The following is a 19,758-nucleotide window of genomic DNA, read 5'->3' as shown; positions in this document are numbered from 1 at the left end:
CCTCAAAGTTACATTGAAATTATATTTAAATACATGATTTTTAGCTCAAACATAAAGTTAAAACAATATACAAAAGAAAACGTTTCATAAAATAGTTTTTTTAATGCTTGCAAATCAAAAGAAGTGACTTGTAGATGTTTTTCTTACGATCGTAGCGTTGTAGATTTATTATTATTATTATTATTATTTGATCACCACTGGCCATCGGGTTCGCAAGAAAAAGTAATTTTTAGTTGCCTGAATCTAAAAAACACTGTCCTTGCTTGCTAAAGTTAACACTATTATATCAGTCCCAATACTAAAACAAAATAGATACATTTGGAGGGAAAATGCCCATTCCATGGTTCCTCTGAAGAATAACACACAACACTCACTGGTGCATGATTAGACTAATAAAAATAAAAAGTATTAATAACCACAAATAAAGGTTACCATTTGTCACTGATAATATGTAAAATTTGATATACAGCAGATTAAAAAAACAAAAACACTAAAAACCCAAGCAACAAATGTCTAATTCCTGTGAAGTATAAAACAGGCTACTCATTGGTGCATGATTAGATTAATAAAACTAAATCTTATAATAACATAAAAAGAAAGACCACAATTTTACACTGATATTTTGCGGTGGCGATGCTATATTCATTTTATCTATGGTACATCTATACTACAGTGACGTTCCAAATGTTTTTTTTATTTAAAGCTCATTATGCAATATTAGTATTTTTCAACTTTTGTGACACTTTGGGATTCTTAATTACATTAAAACCATTTTTAACATTTGTAAAATTATAGGTAATCCAATATTATGTCTACATATATTCCGTAAGAGACAAAATAGCACCAGATAATTATTTAGTTGCCCCTAGCAGTCCATGCACATTTCTTTAAACTTTTTGGCTTGACTCTATACTGAGCATTTAGTTTAGACTGGTCGCAAATTACAACTGTTGCAATATACCGTTGTTTACTGGTTTGCTGCACATCAAGTATCTAAAAATCAGTCTAAAACATTTGTCGGAATATTAAGCTTAGTAGTATGTCTGCATGAATAAACTTCCTGTAATTGTGAAGTCTCAAGTTTTAATTTCTGAACATCTACAGGTCAGGATATAACCGATTTGCGGTTCATGTCAATTTAATTTTGCATAACCGACACACGAACAGAACGGCAGTTCGCATGAAATATTGTGCCCTGCATAAGTATTTTTGGCACAATGTTTATCGCCTCGACTTTGATGCAATCTAAAGCCCTGTAATATCGAATGTATTTAAAGCCCTGTAATATCGAATGTATTTAAAGCCCTGTAATATCCAGTGTATTCAAAGCCCTGTAATATCGAATGTATTTAAAGCCCTGTAATATCGAATGTATTTAAAGCCCTGTAATATCCAGTGTATTCAAAGCCCTGTAATATTGAATGTATTCAAAGCCCTGTAACATCCAATGTATTCAAAGCCCTGTAATATCCAATGTATTTAAAGCCCTGTACTATCCAATGTATTTAAAGCCCTGTAATATCTCGTGTATTTAAAGCCCTGTAATATTGAATGTATTTAAAGCCCTGTAATATCTCGTGTATTTAAAGCCCTGTAATATCCAATGTATTTAAAGCCCTGTACTATCCAATGTATTTAAAGCCCTGTAATATCTCGTGTATTTAAAGCCCTGTAATATTGAATGTATTTAAAGCCCTGTAATATTGAATGTATTTAAAGCCCTGTAATATCTCGTGTATTTAAAGCCCTGTAATATTGAATGTATTTAAAGCCCTGTAATATCTCGTGTATTTAAAGCCCTGTAATATCTCGTGTATTTAAAGCCCTGTAATATTGAATGTATTTAAAGCCCTGTAATATCGAATGTATTTAAAGCCCTGTAATATCTCGTGTATTTAAAGCCCTGTAATATTGAATGTATTTAAAGCCCTGTACTATCCAATGTATTTAAAGCCCTGTAATATCTCGTGTATTTAAAGCCCTGTAATATCTCGTGTATTTAAAGCCCTGTAATATCGAATGTATTTAAAGCCCTGTAATGTCTCGTGTATTTTTTTACCTCAAACTCAAGCCATAATGTTGTTATTCTTGGACCTTTCAGTCTATGAATACACAGAAGGTAGGTAGTTGTCTCCATATTCAACATATTTCTGCATTGCAAATCTGTTTTACGTTTTTGGTATATCTATGGAAGGTTTAAATGTTTATCTCTTTTATGTTGTTCTGTCTCTTAAAATTGGGTTACCTTTGTTTGACACCCAATAGCCGACCTGTATTTTTGTGCTGGGATGTTGTTCAACATTCATTCATTCATTCTTAAAAGTGGCATTCCCGGAGGTTAGGTCTCACTACACAGATGTCATCTGCCATTGAAACCCATGTTAAACTGCCCAACTTCAAGTGAAGATTGCCCATAGAACGGGTTCTCGTTGGCACCAACAACATACACCATTGCGAACATACATTATATAAGCATTTATTTTCACTGCAAAATTGAGAACATTTCCGTCTCAGTTTTTTGCTATATGACCGCATCTGGCTGTAGTACCGGTCCGAACAGGTGGTTCATTAATCGATTCACTCCGGCTGTCACGTGCGCTATATACCCATGTCCCAAAAGGTCGATGCACAATATTACAAAATAACATGGGCAAAATACAGCCAGAAGGCTTACCATTAAACATACATATTGTTTTAATTCTTCACCATTTCCTAGAAGTGAATATGTGAACCATAACATGTGTCACAATTAGGAACTATAGTGGACCGTGATGAATGAACTCTCACCCGGAAGTGATCTGTGTAGTGAGACCTTAAAGTCTAGTGACCAATTCTGTGAAACTTGGTTTGAAGTCAGTTTGATAATTTGGGTCATTTACACCATGAAAAGCTATACTAGAGCCGTGTAACTTATGAACTCTAACCAATACACCAAAAGATAGATGTACCATACCATCCAATAAAACTTCATATCACATTGTTACTCCTTGGTCATCCACACAATAGATGGCCATCAAACAAGCAGCCACTATATGGTAATGTATGACCTTGTTGGTAGTTCTGATATGGGGAACATACAAAGAAGATAATTATCTAGTTAGTTCATTAAAAATATTAGTTTCCATCAATTGTTGCTATGGGCAACAATTGTTTCATAATGAAGTGTTGAAATCCTGGGTTTTTCTGTATATTTCAGCATGAAGATCCACATATTGTTAATGGCAGACACAAATTCTACTTTCATAGTAGAAAACTATGTTATATATTCACAATACCATCAAAACTGTTTGTCATTATGACTGTACATTTGAAAAAAATCATTATGCACAAAATCACAGAAATTAGGGTGAATTTGGATATTGACCTTGTGACCTTGAATTTTGACCTTTTACAATGAGAAACTCAGTGTTAGACACTCAGATTAATTTATTTATTACATGTAAGAACACTAGAATATACATTTTGACAAACACACCCCTAAAAAATAAACATAAAATAAAAATAAAAATAATAAAAATAAATAAAATTGACATGTTTGCAATATTTACCCAAACAGGGCCCCCATACACTTGGCTGAAATCAACATCGATGTAGTTACCTTTTATAAGGATGCTACACTTGTACATTTTCATTTTGGCTTGCTAAAGTTATATATTTTGGGATAAACAGTAATTTCATGTTTTACATTATGGTCTCACTACACAGATGTCATCTGCCATTGAAACCCATGTTAAACTGCCCAACTTCAAGTGAAGATTGCCCATAGAACGGGTTCTCGTTGGCACCAACAACATACACCATTGCGAACATACATTATATAAGCATTTATTTTCACTGCAAAATTGAGAACATTTCCGTCTCAGTTTTTTGCTATATGACCGCATCTGGCTGTAGTACCGGTCCGAACAGGTGGTTCATTAATCGATTCACTCCGGCTGTCACGTGCGCTATATACCCATGTCCCAAAAGGTCGATGCACAATATTACAAAATAACATGGGCAAAATACAGCCAGAAGGCTTACCATTAAACATACATATTGTTTTAATTCTTCACCATTTCCTAGAAGTGAATATGTGAACCATAACATGTGTCACAATTAGGAACTATAGTGGACCGTGATGAATGAACTCTCACCCGGAAGTGATCTGTGTAGTGAGACCTTATATCTGTCTGTTTTAGTGGATTTATGCATGTTAACCATAACTTACATGTACGTTAATATACCATTTTACGGGTTTGTACAGTCATCAGTCTTTTCCATGAGCAAAATCAAGGTGATCTGAAAAGCACTCCTGAAATGGTGCTAGACGGGCAATCCCATGAAGTTTGAATTACACTGCATTAAACATGTTATTGCAAGGCGATCAGTTTGCCGTTCTCCTAAAACTTTTCAGGCAAGTGTGGAGGGAAGCAGGAGTGACTACTTGTGTTTCTTGGCAAAGACTGGTCATAACAGCTAGTGCTGCCTTAGTGCTTTAGTGATTAAGTCATTTATCTTAAGGTTGGTAGGAGTGGGACATAAAGTGCTATTTCTCGTTACAACTAGCACTCCACAAAAGGTATTAATAATGGCCATGTTATGCATACATGTATGTAACTTGTAAGTCCTATCTGTGCGATGATGCTAATCAAAAATAGTCACCCATGAAGTGGCAGCAGTGGGTTTCCGTTTTCATTATCTGTGTGCTTCTTAACCATGTCTGACCTCATATAACCTTAAATAAGAACGTAATCAATACATTATTAAATAATTATAGGATACTAAACGAGCTTCCATTTCGTATCATGTTTATGTCCCGAGTGAAATAATTTTCAATTGTCACAAGCTTTAGCGAGTGACAATGAAAATTATTTCACGAGGGATATAAACATAATACGAAATGGTAGCGAGTTCAGTATCTTATTTATTACCCATAATCGATCTTGATTTAATAACAACAAATAAAGGCTACCATTTGTCACTGATAATATGTAAAATTTGGTATCTTATTTATTACCCATAATCAATCTTGATTTATATCACTCATCTCGTTTTGTTGACGTTCCTGTAAGGTTGTAGTGCACCGATTGATGACGTCATCATGTCATGTCAAAAGTGTTATGTCCCACTTGGCATTCTAGTGAGACGTATCACTGTGATATGTACGACTATATCTGTAACTGTATGTGTGTAATAAAGGATGTTCTTCTTAAGGCTGGTATGTGCTCGGTTTGCAGCCCTGTCCTGGCTCCATCTCAGATTGAGTTTTACAGCCATGTACAGATTTCTCTCCCACAAACAACTAACAGCTGTAACCCACTATCCTCAACAGACAATCCATATAGTTGAGGTGTATGCCCAGGACAGTGTGCTTCAACCACCATTGGATAAAAGCACAGACCCCCCCCCCCCCCCCCCAGCAACCCCAATAAATGTGTAATGTGGTTGTGTTTTGATGCTACTTGTGGTAGGACATACCCGAATTCACTACAGACTGTTGGTCGTATAATTCACAGACCAGTTGGGTTTTTCCTGTTCCAGCCAGTGCTCAACCCCACAACATGCATACTGATAGCAAGAGTAGCTAATTGGTGTCAGCAGATTTCGTCTCTCATACTTTAGAGTAATGCTAATCTCAGATGGTCAACTGCCCACAGAAAGTTGGCCAACTCGACGGTTGCGTTGAGTTGTGAATGTGCTGAGACTAACAGCTGGGCGTCGCGTGACCGGCCTCGGTGGCGTTGTGGCAGGCCATCGGTCTATAGGCTGGTAGGTACTGGGTTCGGATCCCAGTCGAGGCATGGGATTTTTAATCCAGATACCGACTCCAAACCCTGAGTGAGTGCTCCGCAAGGCTCAGTGGGTAGGTGTAAACCACTTGCACCGACCAGTGATCCATAACTGGTTCAACAAAGGCCATGGTTTGTGCTATCCTGCCTGTGGGAAGCACAAATAAAAGATCCCTTGCTGCCAATCGGAAGAGTAGCCCATGTAATGGCGACAGCGGGTTTCCTCTCAAAATCTGTGTGGTCCTTAACCATATGTCTGACGCCATATAACCGTAAATAAAATGTGTTGACGGTGTCGTTAAATGAAACATTTCTTTCTTTCTTTCTGGGCGTCGTGTTGAGTTGTAATGTGCGCTCAGACTAGCAACAAATGTTGGGCCCGATTAATTTTTTTAATCGGATACGATGGTCGTCGTAGAAGTCATATACGACGAAAATTTAGTTGTAAGAGTGCTCAGACTAACTTGGACTGTCGTAGAAATTGTGATATCAGAAAGTTGGCCAGCTTTCTGCTGGCAGTTGGTAGTCTTAGCCTAGCATTAGTGTCATAATTGTCACATGGTAAGGAAATATGCTGGGGTGCATTCCTTTCCTATAGTCATTTATGGTATTGCTTTTAACAGTTCTACTATTACTGGTTTCTGTGCACATTTACTTCTTTATGCACTTAAAGCACTTAAATTCTGCTATACCTAATAGTACTGGAACCCATCTATTAATACATAACAAACTACACATATATACATGTAGTTGGTAAACTGTAATCAGTTTAGAATATATGTATGTATTACTTTAGTTTTGGGATTTTCTTTAGGCACTAACTAAAGTGTTTGATATAGACACTAATACTATGATGTAACCACATACCTGTATTACATACAAATTTACTGATTTTCAATCATTTATTACATATGAAATCACGATCTATGACTAAATGAGAAGGCTATGGTATTACTGAAAACCTTTCACTGTTTTAAGTTTAATTTTTAAATACACAACTAGCACAAACACTTTCTATATCTGATTTGATACACTTTTATTTTCATTGAATTCTGTGATGTTAGATTAGAACAATTATCTAACAATGTAAAATAAATGTTTTTATTACCATAATGCTAAGTTAAATAATAATAAAAAATATTATTAGCATTGTATAGCTGTATGGCTAAAAAAAAAAAAATCTTTTTTTTCGTTACTCTAGAAAATTGTAAAGATTCATTAAACATACAGATTCTCAAATGATTCAACTTATTGCAAGAATTTTCCTCTTTAAAGAGATTGTTTTGAGTTTGCTGCCATTGTAAAATGTTTCTGACAAACAGAGCATTAGTAACAACTAAAATAGTATAAGTAGTACAGGATAACTAGAAATATATTGGATATGTGGAATAACTAAACTAGTATAAATAGTACAGGATAACTGGAAATATATTGGATATGTGGAAGAACTGAACTTTTATAAATAGTACAGGATAACTGGAACTATATTGGTATGTGAAATAAGTAAACTAGTATAAATAGTACAGGATAACTAGAAATATATTGGATATGTGGAATAACTAAACTAAAGTACTGTAGGAAAGAGAATAAAAATTATTTTCGTCGATTATTTCTTACATATTAAACTGACAAGTAAATATTTTGTAAATATCTATTTAATGATACTCTACCTAATTTAGCATTTACTTGTTTGGGCGCTCACTGATGTACAAGGTGGTGTTTACTCTTGAAATTAAACTAAATATGTCAGTAAACAGGTGATTTGTGCACTTAATTGGAACAGACTATAACAAATTTTGGTCAACATGTGTCAATGTTATTGCTGTTACAATATGTGAGGGACTGTTTCTAATGATGGTTTGCCCCTATCCCTCTCCAAAACTAAATATTTGTAGTCATTTATAAGTATCTTTTGAGCAAAACTGTCAAGAGCCATTATAATAATCCATTATACCGGCATTAAAGGTGCTATCTCAATGTTACCCAATGACAGCTATTGGCAAATCATTTTTTATATATATATATTTTTTTTTTTTTTTTTAAATAAACTTTTGATTTAACATTTAAAGAAGACACCTTTAACAATATGCCCATAAATGATTATAGGAAATAATTTTATATACTGGTAGAAAATACTTTTTCATTGGGGAATCTTTATCACAGCTCGCATTATATAGCACCTTTAAATTGTTGAAAGATTGTGTAAATTTCTAATGTACTTATATTGAATTTATATTCAATAAATATGCTTGTTATAATTAATAATTTATGCTGCAATTCAAAATAATCAGTTAACTTGCAGTTTTAAATTAAAAGTTTGTTTAAGGGTAAATGAAATTGACACATATCGATCATAATGTGTTATAGTCTGTTCCAATAAAGGTCACAAATATTTACTTGTCAGTTTAATATGTAAGAAATAATCAACGAAAATAATTTTTATTCTATTTCCGACAGTACTATAGTATAAATAGTACAGGATAACTAGAAATATATTGGTATGTGGAATAACTAAACTAGTATAAATAGTACAGGATAACTAGAAATATATTGGATATGTGGAATAACTGAAATAGTATAAATAGTACAGGATAACTGGAAATATATTGGATATGTAGAATAACTGAAATAGTATAAATAGTACAGGATAACTAGAAATATATTGGATATGTGGAATAACTGAAATAGTATAAATAGTACAGGATAACTAGAAATATATTGGATATGTAGAATAACTTAAATAGTATAAATAGTACAGGATTGGGTATATGGAAAGTGAAACTCTAGACAAAATGTATTTTATATGTAAAAAAAACTACAAAAAATATTATTAGAAAAGGCTCTGTTACATTGTAGTTGAAAACATCTTACAAAGGCAGTAAACTTTAACAGTCTTTTTTAAGTGTCCATGTTTTTATTTCCAGCAGTGATTCAACAGCCATAAAAACAAGCCTGTATCAATTGCGTACACTCTTTTCTTTCCAGGCGGTGTTGTTGGGCTGAACCAGCAAGTTGACAGACTAGCGTCACTGGTTGACAAGCTGGAGCACAAAGTATGATTGGATAACTACATTTCTCATATATTATCTAGCATATCCAGTCTAATCAAATTATGTGATATTTTCAGATCACATACTTCTAGAATTTGTTAACTTTGCAAATTAGATGTAAATTGATCGAGGTCACAGCACTACGTTTATTGACATTTAAGCAAATGAGTACAGTGACACTCCATAATTGAGGTACGCATTTATAGTCATTAAACAAAAACATTCCAATAGCAACTTTACACTGAAAGCTGTCCAGCATTCAGAAAACAAAAAATGTTAAGCACTAGTTTATTTTTATGTAAGGATATCCAAAATGACATCATTCGAGTTTAACGTCATTTCCATTCAAAAAGACACCACGCCACATATCCTTACGTTATTTGAATATCTAGTAATGGCAGACTGAAATTAAAAGTTGCATGTACAGTTTACAAAAACATGTTGTGTTAAGCTTGAGATTATATGACAAAGAGATTATTACCCTTGTATCTTTTGGTATCGTCAGTATCATATAATAGGAATAAACATAATGTATTATGCTCACGAGAGGCTCACATAATACAATTTTTATTCCTAATATATGATATTGATGATACCGAAAAACACCGGTAATAACCTCAATGTATGTAAAACAAATAATAAAAGAGTAACCAGTTGTTATTAAACTTATATCGCGAGTGAAGTAATTTTCGTTTGTCACAAGCTCAGAGAAGGGTTGTGATGTCACGGTACAAAAATAAAATGCAGTGAATTTTATAATAATTATACTAAAATTATAAGTATGATTGAACAAGAAAATATTTCTGGTACTCATCCTTTTGTAGACGATTTTTCTTGAGGCTCATGTCTGAAAAACTATGTACAAATGGATTAATGCCAGAGACTATTTGTCTAGGATTAAAGGTGTGGTTTCATTATTATTAATTATATTATATTATAATACATTCCAGGTGAATTTTGAAGGTTTCACAGATGAAGAGTTAGTCACTGAACCAGATTCCCTTGTAAGTTTTATTTTTATTTATTTATTTATTTACCTTGCTCTAGCAGTATGAATCAGAAATTTCTGCTAGTTAATAAATAAATTAATTAATTAAAAAAATAAGTAAGTAAGTAGGTAAGTAAAACTAAATAATAGTGATGTTGTGATCCCCAGTGTGTTTAGGTACATGTATGTGCAAAGATTGAAAATATATTTTACACCGCACAAAGTTTACCATGATACCGATGGCAGTTGCCATTGTTGTGATACAAATTGCCATAGGTCAGGGGCATCACCGATTGCACTTTTGTGCCGTTTTGATAAAAATTACTGCTGTCAGTAAAGCTCCTCAACTATGACAAAAATGTATATACCAAAATGTTTACACAATTTTGTACATTTGAAATTTACTTCATACAGCAAAATAATTTTATAGATAGAGCTAGATAATTCATTTTATCATATATCTTACATTTTCAGTGCAATCAAAGTATGTGATATTTTTCAGATCACATACTTTAAGAATTTGATAACTTTGCAAATTGGATGTAAATTAGTCGAGGTCTCGGCACTAGGTTTATTCACATTTAAGCAAACGTACTTGGGTGACACTCCATGATTGACGTATGTATTCATAGTCATCAAATAAAAACATTTTAATGGCAATTTGACACTGAAAGCTGTCCAGCATTCAGAAAACAAAAAACGTTAGGCATAACTTTATTTTGATGTAAGGACATCCAAAATGACGTCATTCAAGTTTGACGCCATTTCCATTCAAAAATACACTGCGCCACATATTCTTACGTCATTTGAATATCTAGTAATGGCAGACTGGAATTAAAGTTGCCTGTACAAAAACACGTTGTATTAAGCTTGAGCTTATATGATAAAGAGATTATTACCCTCGTGTATTTCGGTATCGTCAATATCATATATTAGGAATAAAAATAATGTATTATGCTCGCCAGAGGCTCGCATAATACAATTTTTATTCCTAATATACGATTTTGACGATACCGAAAAACACTCTGGTAATAACCTATATTGAATTCAAGGTAGGCATAACATTTAATTCTTTTATTTTTTTTATTTTTTTTGTATTTAAGGTGTTAATGGTACAGAGGGATTTCAACGTCAGGGATTCACACATCGATGATTTCCGCAAAAGTCTTCGCTCGTATGTTGAGGCGGTGCAGGGCATTGGAGGATGTCTCAAGTAATTATCATAGTTTCATCTCTCGTCTGTGTTGCACATTATTTTCCCCATTTCTCTTGGCTACTATATTATAATTAAATGTCCATTACATTCCTTACAATATAACGTCATCCCATTGGTCCAGACGTAGTAACAGGAGTTTGTTCATTCATCAATGGATGTCAAAATTATGTCATCATTCGATTTGAGCTACATTTAGATCAATAAAATGTGTGTGATAGTGGCACCTATGTATATTCATCTTAAAGTATGTCAATTTTCCCTCTCAAAAGTGTCAAAATACAATATATAAGATGCCAAACAGTTGTGGATTAAAAATGCCAAAATGTGCTCATATGACATTAAACAAACAGCCCTTTTCTTTCATATACTGATCTTGAGATATTTACTTGTTAGTTTACTTTTGTTAATAGTTTATTCTGGGGTTTCATTATTGCAGTGTGTGTGTCCGAAACTTCCAAAACACTGGCAGATTCTCTATGTATGAAATCTGGGAGTCGGAAGAAAAACAACAAAAGTAAGTTACTATTGTTTTTCTTTCACATGTAAAATTTGAAGGTCATCCTCTTGTGAATAAAATATTTTGAATTTGTTGGACTGTGACAACTTTGAAACTTCTCGAATAGGTTCTAATGTCAGTAATCTGCATGCAGATTCCCTTGATTCTGTAAGTCACATGAATTGATTCTGTAAGTCACATGAATTGATATGATGAAAGAAGACATGTTTACATAAACAGTTTACCACAATAAGGAGATGGAAGAGATGAGAAAGATAAAATAAAAAGACAATGTAGCTGGAAATCAGTAGGGTATGGGTATGGGAACTTTTTAAGCATGCTTCCATCAAAAAACTGTTTAAGCATGCCTGTCGTGGACACAACCTCTAACTTCGCCTGAGACTTCTGCCAACGACAGGTATTAGTAGGGAAAGGAGGAGTCTAATGTAGGTAGGAAGGGGAGGCAATTGCCAAATATATAATGAGTGATCTCTCTTGATCCCAAAACCAAGTGCAGTTAAAGGTACTAAGGTGGACGACCATCACTTTTCGCACTATTGTTTTGGCTTCATACACAGTAAATATAACATATCTTACCTTAATAGCATTTGTCGTAATACCTTACCATAATTAGTATTTCGTAAATAGTACAATTTTCTAATTTCAAGATTTTCTTCAACACAGTCCGGTGCATTAGTAATGTTCAAACAAAAATATTTCAATAGCAATTGTGCATTGGAATTTTTCCAGCTTCCTTAAAATGGAAACGTCATACACCCAGTTTATTGTTATTGTAATGAGCTGCAAAGTGATGTCATTGGTATACTGACATTCAAATTCAGAATTAGCTATATCATTACAATGCTTCACTACATTAAAATAAAAACTGGTCTACTAACATTGACCCCTGTCAAAATAGTTCCAAGAGCAGATGATGCAGTTCACATGTTGGTATATTTTAATTTTTTATAATTTTAGACAAAATATTGAAGTTTAAATTTTAAAAGTACCATTTGTCAAATGTATCTTATAAACAAATTATCATTAGATATTTATTGTTTACAAAGCCAAAACAAGGGTGTGAAAAGTGACTGTCGTCGACCTTAGTAATTAACGTCTATGGTGTGCTGGGATCTCAGTTGAAAATAAGCCTTGAGATGAGTAGATGAACTTCAGACAGCTTTTAGAGAAAAGTTAAAATGAAAGTGGACCATAATTGTTTGACTAAATGGGACGTTCCATGTTATTGAATGTATGGGCTATATTACTGAGACCGACCTCGGTGGCGTCGTGATTAGGCCATCGGTCTACAGGCTGGTAGGTACTGGGTTCGGATCCCAGTCGAGGCATGGGGGTTTTAATCCAGATACCGATTCCAAACCCTGAGCTTACCTATCATATCATATTTCATTTCATCTATAGTTATTTCTGTGCTTGTAAGTTATATCCAGTTATGGTTTAAGCACACTGTCCTGGGCACACACCTCGGCTATCTGGGCTGTCTGTCTAGGACAGTGGGTTAGTGGCGTCACATTGAGCTCCTGTTTTCACTACTGAGTGTATGTATGTATACTATGTATTTTGCAGGTCAGCGGACACAGATGCTGTTAGATCATTCAACAATGATAATAAGCAGAATCTCCAGACTGATGAAGTCTCCAGTTCAATATCGGTCCCAGGTATAACAGTTTGCAAAAGGGTTTAGAAATCTTGGTGGTGCAGTGGTAGGTACAGGGTTCGCAGCCCGGTACCGGCTCCAACCCAGAGCAAGTTCTTAAGGGCTCAGTGGGTAGGTGTAAGGCCACTACACCCTCTTCTCTCTCACTAATCACTAACCAACTAACAATAACCCACTGTCCTGGACAGATAGCTGAGGTGTGTACCCAGGACACCTTAATTGGATACAAGCACGAAAAGAAGTTAAAATGAAATAGAAATATATTTATGTATTCTTTGCCACAGGCAGGACAGCACATACCATGGTTTTTAATACATAAGTTAAGGGATAGCATATCTTCAATTAGTGAAGAAACCTGCTGATGCCACATGTTGTACTTTTACTGAATAGTTAAAGTTTGTTTTGTTTAACAACACCACTAGAGCACATCAATTTAGAAATCATCGGCTATTGGATGTCAAAACATTAAGTAATTTTGACCTATAGTCTTAGAGAGGAAACCAGCAACATTTTTCCATTAGTAACAAGGGATCTTTTATATACACTATCCCACAGACAGGATAACACATACCACAGCAGGGTTTCTGTCAAAAAGAAATGTTTAGGTATGGCGCTATGGAATTGAATATTTATAATGTGTCTGCTGAATGCAACTGCAGTCGACAGCGGGGGGGGGGGGGGGGGGGGGGGGGGGGGGACCTCTCCCAGAAAGAACGTGGGTTAGGTTTAGGGTTAAGAAAATCATACAATAATGATAAGAGTCCTTAATTTTATCAAAAGGTTAACTTTAAAAAATTAAATCTGCAAAATATTTGGGTATGGCACCATACCCGTTTTACCCTCTAGCAGAAACCCTGCACAGCCTTTGATATACCAGTCATGGTGCACTAGCTGAAACGAGAAATAACAGAATAGCCTTTACACTGAATTTTTAAGATTTACGTTATTTATTATATCATTTACACATATACCTTAGGTTGATACACAATAGCTGATGTGGGGTTTTCATTAAACATTCATTCAATCATTCAGTTAATCTATCAATAGCAGCAAGTCGTCTTTTATGTATATTTCCAACAGTCAGGAAAGCACATACTTTTGTCTTGCAAAGGAATGTTTAATGCTCTGCACATAAATTTATTTAGTATATTATAATAAATATTTTACTATACTTGTTCCCGTACAAACTTCACTCTAAAATCTAACAAAGACATCAGGCTTTACTAGAATATATATTTGCACACAATAAGGAACTTAAAAAAAAGAAAAAAAAGAGTTGAAAACATGTATTATTGCTTAGTTAATATATGATCTTCGAAACCATTTACTGATGTGGCTAATTAACAAGTATATTTCTTTCAGCAAACTGGTGGAAGCGCGATGTGTAAAGGTGAACTGAATTGATCACTACACACTACTTTCCGTAAGGTCACACTGGTTAGCAAACATGTACCATATGTTTGTTACACTGCAGTTATTTGATAGTGCTCACACTTAATGTATACTATTTCCATGTTGTAGTTCATTGATGTATCATTGCAATACTCCCAAGTGATGGATGTCATTGTCTGTGTGTTTTGAGATAATGCATTCTGCAGTTTTGGGCATGTCTGGAACAGAACACTGGCAGTGTCGGAGGTTATGTCCACAACAGTCGTGCTTGCACAGTTCTCTGATGGAAGAATGTCAAAAATTACCTCCACGTACAGTTTTTGTGGTTCAAGGGCTTTAGAACTGGGGGAGGATCTAAGGAGACTAAAATGACTAAAGTTACCACTTTTACCCACTCTTTGAAGTCAGGGGGTGGGGGGGGGGGGGGGGGGGCATGGTGGCTCAAAAGCCATGGTCTACCATTTTTATCCCACCCTGATTTTAAAAAGGTAAACGCCTATCACTGGCTGAGCAGAATATTACACCAAATAATCTATTAAACTGTAGAAATCCAGTTATTTTCCAACAAAATTTCAATTATTACATAAAATTATTTCACCATATACAAATAAAATTGACCAAATGGGGTTTTTTTTAAATTGCAAGCGGGTGAATTTGGCAAGTGCCAGAGCTAGTCCTGATAAAACAAATTGTCAAAATATTATCTAATGAAATACAAAACTAAAATGATCTTCAGTTCAAATTTCATCTGGTAATTTATGATCCATTCTTCTCTTTCATTTGGCTTTATTCGCTAATCTGTGTCACATAAAATAAAAAATGTATTATTCTCCATTATAACTTTAAAAAGGGGGGCATTATTCCGACTGGTTTATAGTATAAGGTTTTGAAAACATTTGACAGATTTGTCTGTTTTATTTGTGGTTACATGTATGTTGTGTCGGACATATGGTTATGGTTGACACACATAATGAGAGAGGAAACCTGCTGTCACAATGCCATGAGCTACTCTTTTATTTATTTTTATTAACAGTAAGGGATCTTTCTTATGCACCATCCCTCAAACAGGATAGTACATACGACAGCCTTTGATACACCAGTTGTGGAGCACTGGTTGGAAAGAGAAATAGCCCAGTGGCCTCACCGATGGTATTCGGGCTACTTTTCATTCTATCTTGTAGGAAAGCAGTTGATAATAATTGTTGATGCCATTAACAGTTTAACACCCATTTTTATTAAAACTGTAGGTGTGTTTGTATTTGGCATTACTAAATGATGTTATAATATGGTACGGCAGTATTGTAACTTTTAAAACATTTATTGAGCTAACTGGGTCAGCTGTAACAACATTCTGTTGTGCATTGTGTAGTAAAAATGTAGTGTTTTCACTAAGATTCCAATAGGCAGTACAGTGTATTATAGTATTATAATTTGTTAGAATGAAAATATATACACGTACATATTTCTAGTTCTACCTCCTGAAGAGAATAGATAAACATTTTATTGTTGTTGTTATTTATAATCCTATTTTACATCTTTCAATTCATTGTTTTTTATTTGGCAGAATTATGTTTTAAAAAGCTGTAAAATACAGAAAACAGTTGGCAGTTGAGAAAAGGACATCAGTTGTCATGGCAATAGTTGATACACATACAAACATATTTAACCCTTTAAACATTATATACTTACATTGAATAAATATTGTATTGGTATTTATTTTTAAATATTTGCTCACATATGCAATTTAGAACCTGTATTAGTTTTGAATATATTTACATGTGTCGACAGGATTCGAGATTTATTTTGTTTTTCTCCAGCATTTAATAAAACAACTTTTAAGCTGTCTACATGAGTGTCAGTTCATTTTGTTTGATGTAAGAATTAAAATTTGTTTCGTTTAACGACACCACTAGAGCACATTGATTTATTAATCATCAGCTATTGGATGTCAAACATTTGGTAATTCTGACTTGTATAGTCATTAGAGGAAACCCGCTACATTTTTTCTAATTCAGCAAGGGACCTTTTATATGCACCATCCCACATACAAGATAGCACATACCACGGCCTTTGAGATACCAGTCGTAGTGCACTGACTGGAACAAGAAATAGCCCAATGGGGCCCACCAACGGGGATTGATCCCAAACCGACATTGCATTGAGCGAGCACTTTACAACTGGACTACGTCCCGTCCCTTGATGTATGGTCTCACTACACAGATGTCATCTGCCATTGAAACCCATGTTAAATTGCCCAACTTCAAACGAAGATTGCCAATAGAACAGGTTCTCGTTGCCACTAACAACATACACCATTGCGAACATACATTATATAAGCATTTATTTTCACTCCAAAATTGCGAACATTTCCATCTCAGTTTTTTGTTATATGACCGCATCTGGCTGTAGTACCGGTCCGAACAGGTGGTTCATTAACCGATTCACTCCGGCTGTCTCTTGCGCTATACACCCATGTCCCAAAAGGTCGATGCACAGTATTACAAAATAACATGGGTAAAATACAGCCAGAAGGCTTACCATTAAACATGCATATTGTTTTAATTCTTCACCATTTCTTAGAAGTGAATATGTGAACCATAACGTGTCACAATTAGGAACTATAGTGGACCGTGATCAATTAACTCTCATCCGGAAGTGATCTGTGTAGTGAGACCTAAGAGATACACATGTGCCTGATATATGATCCGGTAATATCCTACATCAGTAGAATAAGCCAGCCTTTCAGCTGTCCACAGAAACATGGCATTCACTAAACTCTTGTTGTAAATTTGTGATCTCACAGTGTAGTGGAAAAGGAAGGAGGAAAATGTTTTATTTAACAACACACTCAACACATTTTATTTACGGTTATATGACGTTTGACATATGATTAAGGACCACAGATATTGAGAGAAGAAACCCGCTGTTGCCACTTTATGGGCTACTCTTTTTTTCTTTCTTTTTTTTTATTAGCAGCAAGGGATTTTTTATATGCACCATTCCACAGACAGAATAGTACATACCATGGCCTTTGTTCCACCAGTTGTGGAGCACTAGCTGGAATGAGAAATAGCCCAATGGGCCACCGACTGGAATCGATCCTAGATTGATCGCGCATCAGCCGAGTGCTGTACCACTGGGCTACGTCATGCCCCTGCAGTGGAAAATGACTTGAAAACATGGTGGGGCAAAACATTCTCTCTTTTTTTTAAGTTTTTAAAAATTTCCAAAATATCTATAGATCTATTAGTTTGAGAATAAATATACTGCATTTCAGAACTATCTAATCAAAAACTATTTAAAACTTTTAAATTTATTAAACAAATTAAATTTCCAATTCAAAATATCTCTATTAGTTTATGGAGATAGCCTCTTAGAATCATTGTTCTGATTTTCTGAACAAGGGATCAACACTAGATGATAGATTTAATCCAGGTAAAACGTTAATTTCAGTGGAAAATTCGGCGTTGACATCCAGGTATTCCCAAATGAAGCAGTGAATCCGGTGTATTTAAACAGATCTCCAACAGGAAATATTTGAGAGAGGGGACTATGGGCAAAATGGCATATGAACCAACTCCTAAACAGGCATTCTGAGTGTACTGCTAAAACAATACAAGTCCCCTATCAGACCTAACACATTTTCGTATGTTTTAAGTTGAAAGGCCATAACTATGAAAAATAAATTAGGCCTACATGTATTGGTAAATCGACATGGAAATTAAGATTTGATTTGTAACGGCATGTAATAAAACTACACAAAATGTCAGCTAAATATATCGAGGCACCCCCCACCCCCACCCCACAGAGTAGCCCATGAAGTGGCGACAGCGGGTTTCCCCTTTCAATACCTGTGTGGTCCTTATCCATAATTTGTCTGATGCCATATAACCGTAAATAAAATGTGTTGAGTGCGTCGTTAAATAAAATATTTCCTTTCCTTTACCCCCCACGAAAAAAAGAAGAAAGTCTGGAAAACTAAGTTTTGTTCCTCCTAAGTTCAAGGACAAATAACTTGGTCAAAAATGACTAAATCGCCATGAAAGTCAAACTTGATATGTAACAGTGCCTGGTAAAGCTATACACAAAATATCAGTTAAATATCTTAAGGCATTGTGAAAACAATGTCCGGAAAACTATGTGGAACAGACGGACAGAGAGATGGAGAGAAGGACGATGACGAAACCTGTAGTCTCATCTGGTTGGACCGATAGGAAACTTTAAAAATCACCACAATAACCTTTGGCATTCGTGAAATGAAAATAGTATATAAATTGTTTTTTGATTGATTGAAAACATATTTTATTATACAAAGAACAAAAGAATCGGGCACAAGTTTGATGACTTAGAGGCGAGGTCCTCTTCTAGAAACGAGTACTTGAATTTTGGGGGAGCTGGTCCTACCCCTAGGATCCGCCCTTGGTAAATGGAAGTTAATATCGTCGTGTGTTACTACAAACGTCAGACTGTTCTCCACAAAGGGTGTGTGAGAAAATTAAAATCCAAATTCCAACGGAGATGATCAGGTGGTCCCCCGTAAAAAAATTAAAAGTGTCCCCTGTTTCAACAATTTGTCTACAGTTTTCATTCAAGTGACCTTTCAAGTTGGTCCATGTGCCATTTCCCCCTTGATCTCATCCCTAAAATAGTTTCTGGATCCGACCTTGTTTGAAACCATACCACAGTTATATATCATGTCGCAAATGTTTGGACTTTCAAACATATTTACTGTTTCAATAAATAAATTCGAATTTGTTAATTTGTTAGCTAAGTAAAGCCTGAACCCCCCCCCCCCCCCCTCTCCCAGAGGGGAATGTAAAGCGCTCACCTGATGCGCGGTTGGTTTAGGATCGACCACCGTCGGTGGGCCCATTGGGCTAGTTATCGTTCCAGCCAGTGCTCCACAACTGGTGTAACAAAAGCCGTGGCATGTAGCATCCTGTCTGTGGGATTATATGCTGCAAATCGAAAAGAGTAGCCCAATGCGAGTTTCCTCTCTTATCCGTCTTGTCCTTTACCATATATCGACGCTATATAGGCCTACATATGAAACCGTCATTAAAAAGTGTTGAATGCGTCGTTAAATAAAACATTTCTTCCTTCCATCCTTTCTGAACCCTTGCCCCATGCACCTCCGATATATCATGCTATTGTTGACAAGGCCTAA

At 35.0% G+C, this 19,758-nt stretch overlaps 1 protein-coding gene across 2 annotated transcripts in view; it reads left to right on the top strand.

The window, feature by feature from the left end:
- LOC121388796 (N-terminal EF-hand calcium-binding protein 1-like) overlaps window positions 1-15,601 on the top strand; it is a 28,526-nt gene extending 12,925 nt beyond the window's left edge. The window contains exons 7-13 of one of the 2 annotated variants that reach the window (XM_041520297.1): window positions 2,102-2,119; window positions 8,757-8,824; window positions 9,772-9,825; window positions 10,913-11,022; window positions 11,462-11,539; window positions 13,109-13,200; window positions 14,562-15,601. In XM_041520297.1, coding sequence (XP_041376231.1) covers window positions 2,102-2,119; window positions 8,757-8,824; window positions 9,772-9,825; window positions 10,913-11,022; window positions 11,462-11,539; window positions 13,109-13,200; window positions 14,562-14,587 — 446 coding nt within the window. In that variant the 3' untranslated portion in view covers window positions 14,588-15,601. The remainder of the gene's footprint in view (window positions 1-2,101; window positions 2,120-8,756; window positions 8,825-9,771; window positions 9,826-10,912; window positions 11,023-11,461; window positions 11,540-13,108; window positions 13,201-14,561) is intronic. The other variant, XM_041520298.1, reaches the window with a different exon arrangement.
- Window positions 15,602-19,758: the final 4,157 nt, after the last annotated feature.

This window comes from Gigantopelta aegis, chromosome 14, assembly GCF_016097555.1.
Source record: "Gigantopelta aegis isolate Gae_Host chromosome 14, Gae_host_genome, whole genome shotgun sequence".
Taxonomy (NCBI): Eukaryota; Metazoa; Mollusca; class Gastropoda; order Neomphalida; family Peltospiridae; genus Gigantopelta; species Gigantopelta aegis.
Note: the sequence above shows the minus strand (reverse complement) of the source record. Positions and strands in the feature narration are given on the sequence as shown.